Source organism: Sinocyclocheilus anshuiensis, unplaced genomic scaffold, assembly GCF_001515605.1.
Source record: "Sinocyclocheilus anshuiensis isolate Anshui unplaced genomic scaffold, SAMN03320099.WGS_v1.1 scaffold758, whole genome shotgun sequence".
NCBI lineage: Eukaryota > Metazoa > Chordata > Actinopteri > Cypriniformes > Cyprinidae > Sinocyclocheilus > Sinocyclocheilus anshuiensis.
This window is the reverse complement of record NW_015548126.1, coordinates 2,070,012-2,076,985: the sequence shown is the minus strand read 5'-3', so window position 1 is coordinate 2,076,985 and position 6,974 is coordinate 2,070,012. Positions and strand designations below refer to the sequence as shown.

Below are 6,974 nucleotides of genomic sequence, written 5' to 3'. Positions count from 1 at the left end.
CCATCCCCTGCGTGCTTTCACAGTGAGCAGCATTAACTACACAGAGCCGTTGTTCGCTGACGAGCTGCGCAAAAAATTGCGCGAATATGAACGTGGTTTTGCGCAACTCGTCAGTGAACAACGGCTCTGTGTAGTTAATGCTGCTCAATGTGAAAGCCCGCAGGTGATGGAGATTTACCGCTGATTACAGAACCGTCTTTACTGACAAGATGCGCATTAAATATCGCATGCGATTTATCGTGCAGCCCTACAACATTATAAAACAAACTTGTGCATGGTTACAACCTACACCCTCCTGTACCAGCATGCCCATGTAATACACAAGTATGTGCAAAAGAGAAACAGATGGAGAGAGAGGGAAAGAATTTAGCATCAGTACCTTCAATGAGCAACTCCTGACCATGACTGCCCAGCAGTGTGCGAGAGAGGAAAGGTGCAAAGTCCACAAAGATCTCCCTCAGTAATGGGGCCACCTTCTCCAGAGCTCGCTCCAGTTTAGTGGTGATACTGTGGGTAGACAAAGTAAATGCATTATAGAAGCTGAAAAAAAATATTTTGGCTCATTTCAAAACCATGAACTGTTACCATGAAATGTTACTTAACCAGTAATATGGCACACTAATACACCAAACCAATGCCTAATAACCAGCTGCAGATTGAACATCCTGGGCTCCGACAACAAACACACAAACAAGTACAACGCCAGCTCGCAGAAAAGAAAGAGAACTACATGTTCCCAACAGGAGTCCAACCCCACTAGAAAACAAGCATGTTAGTGGTTCTGGAAAACACACTGGAAGCTGTTCTTGCTTATGGCATTGGCCAGCTCCAGTACAGCCTGGGTTCCTGACAATAAGCAAAATAAATTGAGCGAAACCTTACACAAGCACCAAAACAGAGAAGCTGTGGTACAAAGACCAAACTTTACTGTTAATTTTTACTGTAATTTTTCAAGAGGCACTAACGCCAAATGATAGCTAACTTGTTAGAATTAATACATTTTTTATTGGAATTGTGAAAAAAGTACAAAACTTATACGGTATTAAGTTATTAAATAAAGTTAAATAAAGATCACACCTCATTTTATGAGTAATCTGTGCAGAAATGTAGGTATTTTCAAAAACTCATTTTTGTCCCTATGTATAAGGGCCCAATTTAATATTTGTCTACAAAACTCATTTTAAGAATTTAAGCACTTAGCTTTTTTTGTTTTGTTTTATTTTTAGATATTTTCAATCAAAATGGTTTTAAATCAAAAGGTTATTCAGGTATGATGCATAAAATCAGTCAAATGTGTCTAAAGGTTTGTAACAGTATGTATTGCATACACTAGTATTCATACTTTTTTGTTAGAATTTGCAATAAAAAAAACAGTCCATTATTTGATATATTGATTCAAACTCAATTTTACACATATCAAATACAAGTAGCTACCAGTACTTTCAGTACCAGCATATCTAGGTAGCACTTTATTTTAAGGTGTCCTTGTTACAAGTTACATGTACGTACTATTATAATAACAACAGTAAATTATGCATAATTACATGCAAGTAACCCTAAGCCAAATGCTGCTCAATGTGAAAGCCCGCAGGTGATGGAGATTTACCGCTGATTACAGAACCGTCTTTACTGACAAGATGCGCATTAAATATCGCATGCGATTTATCGTGCAGCCCTACAACATTATAAAACAAACTTGTGCATGGTTACAACCTACACCCTCCTGTACCAGCATGCCCATGTAATACACAAGTATGTGCAAAAGAGAAACAGATGGAGAGAGAGGGAAAGAATTTAGCATCAGTACCTTCAATGAGCAACTCCTGACCATGACTGCCCAGCAGTGTGCGAGAGAGGAAAGGTGCAAAGTCCACAAAGATCTCCCTCAGTAATGGGGCCACCTTCTCCAGAGCTCGCTCCAGTTTAGTGGTGATACTGTGGGTAGACAAAGTAAATGCATTATAGAAGCTGAAAAAAAATATTTTGGCTCATTTCAAAACCATGAACTGTTACCATGAAATGTTACTTAACCAGTAATATGGCACACTAATACACCAAACCAATGCCTAATAACCAGCTGCAGATTGAACATCCTGGGCTCCGACAACAAACACACAAACAAGTACAACGCCAGCTCGCAGAAAAGAAAGAGAACTACATGTTCCCAACAGGAGTCCAACCCCACTAGAAAACAAGCATGTTAGTGGTTCTGGAAAACACACTGGAAGCTGTTCTTGCTTATGGCATTGGCCAGCTCCAGTACAGCCTGGGTTCCTGACAATAAGCAAAATAAATTGAGCGAAACCTTACACAAGCACCAAAACAGAGAAGCTGTGGTACAAAGACCAAACTTTACTGTTAATTTTTACTGTAATTTTTCAAGAGGCACTAACGCCAAATGATAGCTAACTTGTTAGAATTAATACATTTTTTATTGGAATTGTGAAAAAAGTACAAAACTTATACGGTATTAAGTTATTAAATAAAGTTAAATAAAGATCACACCTCATTTTATGAGTAATCTGTGCAGAAATGTAGGTATTTTCAAAAACTCATTTTTGTCCCTATGTATAAGGGCCCAATTTAATATTTGTCTACAAAACTCATTTTAAGAATTTAAGCACTTAGCTTTTTTTGTTTTGTTTTATTTTTAGATATTTTCAATCAAAATGGTTTTAAATCAAAAGGTTATTCAGGTATGATGCATAAAATCAGTCAAATGTGTCTAAAGGTTTGTAACAGTATGTATTGCATACACTAGTATTCATACTTTTTTGTTAGAATTTGCAATAAAAAAAACAGTCCATTATTTGATATATTGATTCAAACTCAATTTTACACATATCAAATACAAGTAGCTACCAGTACTTTCAGTACCAGCATATCTAGGTAGCACTTTATTTTAAGGTGTCCTTGTTACAAGTTACATGTACGTACTATTATAATAACAACAGTAAATTATGCATAATTACATGCAAGTAACCCTAAGCCAAACCCTAACCATATAGTATAGTTAATTAATATTACTCAGTACTTAAATGTATTATTACACTGTAACAAGGACACAATATAAAGAGTAACCCACTTTTTTTTACAGTCCTGTTCCACATGTACATATTTTGTACGTATTATAACATTTAAAGTAACTGTATAATAACTAGGTACTGATGCTGAACCCCTAAACCTAACCTTAACCGATGTACTACCAGTACCTTTTGATAAGTACACTGTAAGTACATGTACTGTAAAATGAAGTGTAACCCATATTTACTATATTAGCATTAAAAAATATCGAGCAAAGTCAGTGTTTTGGGCCTTGGTAATCACAATAATAGCTTAAAACTGAGATACTGGGCAAAACTCCTAGGGATTTTGTTGCATAAGCATGCAAATTTCCTCGGGTTTGCTTGTCTTGGTTGCAAATCTGATGGAAATTAGATCTTAAGCTTTGAAAATACTGCGTTTCCTTTTTGGTGTGCTTATTGTGAAAAATTCAACACTAACGGCTATTGTGTGTCATGAAAGTAAGTGTGGAAAATAAGTGGGAAAACAAAATCAAGAAAAACTAATGAGACACATGCAGGCAGCGACAGTGACAGCGAAACCCATCTCTTGTCTCTCGGAGTGCGGGTTAGGCATCACAGCCTCTGCATCCAGACAGTTTCATCATTGACTTCACACTCCCGGTAAGTGCTGTCGGTTACCGCTGCCATGGCAACTGATTTGCGATTCCTGGCGTAGCAGAGGAGCCACAAAGAGTGTGTATATATGTGTGTGTGTGAGGTGTAGAGGCCCCCGGAGAGCACGAGAGAGAGAGAGCCGCACGCGCACACACTCGCTTTCTCCTGTGTAGTCAGACGGTGGCATGTCTGTGAGATGTCTGTCACAAAGCATTAGACGAGGTGAAAGGATGGAGCCAAGGTCAGCACGGTTTCCACACACTCCCCAAAACACCTACGCACACTGATTTCTCTGCATTAGCGCTCGCACAGCCCCGTCTGACAGCTCAAACACCCGCGGTGGCCAGTGAGAGAGAGGACAGGCGATATGTAAGGTGTGGGGTGTCTTGGTTGTCGCAACCACAACAATATAAAAAAGTAAAATGATTGTCGCCCATTGCCCTAAACAAAGGAAAGACACAATGTCTGTAAACATGAAAAAACAAGGTTTTGACCCCCTCTTGTGGCAGTGATAATAAAAACTCATGGCTGGGTGAACAAACACAAACGCATCTGATGAGGTGCAGACAGAGGAAATACTTCCCACTCACTGACAAGCTCAAATAAAGCAACACACCATTTAAGGGTGTGTTCTATCATATTAAAGGGGTATTGTGAGAAATAATATACACTGATTTCTGAAGGTTCAGATACACTGAAGACTGGAGTAACGGCTGCTGAAAATTCAGCTATGCCATCATAGGAACAAATTACATTTTAAAATATTAAAAATAGAAAACAATTATATTTCATCAAATACATGCAGCCTTAGTGAGCATTAGAGACTTTTCAAAAACATTTAAAAATATGTAATTATTCTAAACGAATAATCACTATAATAATTTCATATTATTGCTATTTTTAAATGGTGGCTACAGTATTATAAAACACTAACGTTCAATAAATAATTAAATGCATTATTAATAATTTAACAATTAATCTGCCAGGAAACATGGACTTCAGTGAAGGTAGATGTTATGTTTAATTTTATGCAAATTAAGCTGTGAGGGACTGACATATAAGTGCTAATGAGTTGCACTATTATACCTTTGTGTCAATTATTCAGCCATCAAAACATGAAAAATCATCTTTCCAGCGCAAACAAAATTCGATTTTGTTTTTTTGTTGTTTTTTTTTTAATTAGGGCCAAACCCTCATTTGGCAATAAAAAACTACTGTCAGGATTTGCTAAAAACACGTAGTGGGAAATTAGTGCTGAAAAGGTGCGGACAGTTATTTTTGTGACTTACCTTATTGAATATACATTTGTAGGTGTTTCCGTTTCGATCAGTAAATTTATGGGAGGAGAGTATTTAAATGAATCACGCAACGTGATTTACTAAGATTTGCGCTCGTCACTTCACTGGTATTTGTGGCATTATTTAACACCCAAAAAAGCATATCTTAAATCAGGCGGTAATTTCCGCTGGTCATTATGGAAATGAGAAGTTGCGTCTGTGTTCTTTAATGTGTACCTTGTCAGTAAATCATTTGCCCTGTTTAGTAAATCCGGCCCTTAGATGGTAACACTTTACAATAAAGTTCAATTTGTTAACATTAGTTAACTACATTAGTTAACTAAAGCATTCTAATGCATTTATTAATCTTAGTTAATGCTGATTACAACATTTTCTAATACATTATTAAAATGAACAGTTGTAGCTATTTAAATATAGTTAATGGACCTGAGCTAACATGGACTAACAATGAACAGTTTTATTGTTATTAACTAACGTTAACAAAGATTAATAGCCTAAATACTGTACTAAATGTACTGTTCATTGTTTGTTAATGTTAGTTAATGCATTAAATATAGTTAACAAATGCCACCTTATTGTAAAGTGTTACCAGGTTAAGATTTGAAAATCAGGACAATTTGGTTAATTGACAGGGATACAACAGCAATTATTAAGTCTCTTAATCAAAAATACATCACATAATATATATATATATATATACAGTATATATTATGTGATGTATTTTTGATACATATACACACACACTTATTGTTTTTTAAGTTTCTTATGCTCACCCAGGCTGCATTTATTCGATCAAAAATACATAACAAATATAACAAACAAATAAATAAACATCAAAAATAGGGGAAATTATAATGCACAATTAAATATTCATTATTGGTCAATGTATAATCAGTTTCTAAAAAATAAAAATAAACAAATAGTAAAAATAAATAATATTGTGCATCCCTAAGCTTAAAACAGAATAGCCCATCCTCACAGCCTTATTTTTATAAAATTACACATAAAGTTACATAAGGTGTGATATTTCGCAACATCTTCAAACACAGCTCATCCAACCATCCCATTTCAAAATAAACATCAAGCTGAATTTCTACCCAGCTGTCTGTCTTAGACCTCAACACACATCCTGGGACTCTGAATCACCTCATGTTCTCCATGGTGTCCTCAGGCATGGGGGCCACAGTCTGAACCGCAGGCAGATTCTTGCTGGTGGCTCCATTCACAAAGCTGGAGGAAGAGGAAGTGGATGCATCTGTGGCTCCTGTGACACAACAAGAAATCACAGGTTAGAAAAATCGACTAAATTAAGACGAAATGAAGTTTTCGGTTTAAAAGCTGACTTTAGAGGAAAATATAAATAAATTATAATTTTTAAAAAATAAATATTTCTAAATAAATAAACATTTCTCTCACACCTTCTTAGACATTGAAAACAACTCACGGTGCAGTTTTTCACTTTACATCCCCACCAACTGTCAACTAAACCTTCAGTTGCACTAAAATCAAATACTTTTTCTGTTTTTTCATCATGTAACAACATAACTACAGAGGCACAGACTCTGAGAAACATCCCCATTACTCTGGCCTCCCCCTGAGAAAGTGAAGCACCATCTTACATTCCTCTTATTTCTCTCTCTGTCAATGCCACAGTGTCCACAGTGCTCTGTGCAGCAGGGAGCTTCTGATAGATACATCACAGCAATGGACTGTCATCCTGTGAAACCACAAGCTGTCACAGGACATCTGAGGATGGGAAATCTATTACGCAGCCATCAATCGCCGTGTCAGAGATGAGTGTCCACCCATAAGCAAATACACCAAGATGGGGGGAAACGTCAAGAGGGACATTCTGATGGATTTCGCTGGATGCTTTTTTTAAAGATCATTATTTTGTGTATTTGGTGTAACAGAATATGTTGACATGCTTTAATGTTCAAAAAACACATTATTTTTCAAATACTGTACATTATTGTAGGTCCTCTATTCCCCCCCC

At 36.5% G+C, this 6,974-nt stretch overlaps 1 protein-coding gene across 1 annotated transcript in view; it reads right to left on the bottom strand.

The window, feature by feature from the left end:
• LOC107704698 (neurobeachin-like) overlaps positions 1 to 6,974 on the bottom strand; it is a 282,564-nt gene that overhangs the window by 135,327 nt on the left and 140,263 nt on the right. The window contains exons 29-30 of the mRNA XM_016507685.1: positions 6,125 to 6,242; positions 1,808 to 1,935 (exon numbers count right to left, since the gene is read on the bottom strand). Of these exons, the coding sequence (XP_016363171.1) occupies positions 1,808 to 1,935; positions 6,125 to 6,242 (246 nt within the window). The remainder of the gene's footprint in view (positions 1 to 1,807; positions 1,936 to 6,124; positions 6,243 to 6,974) is intronic.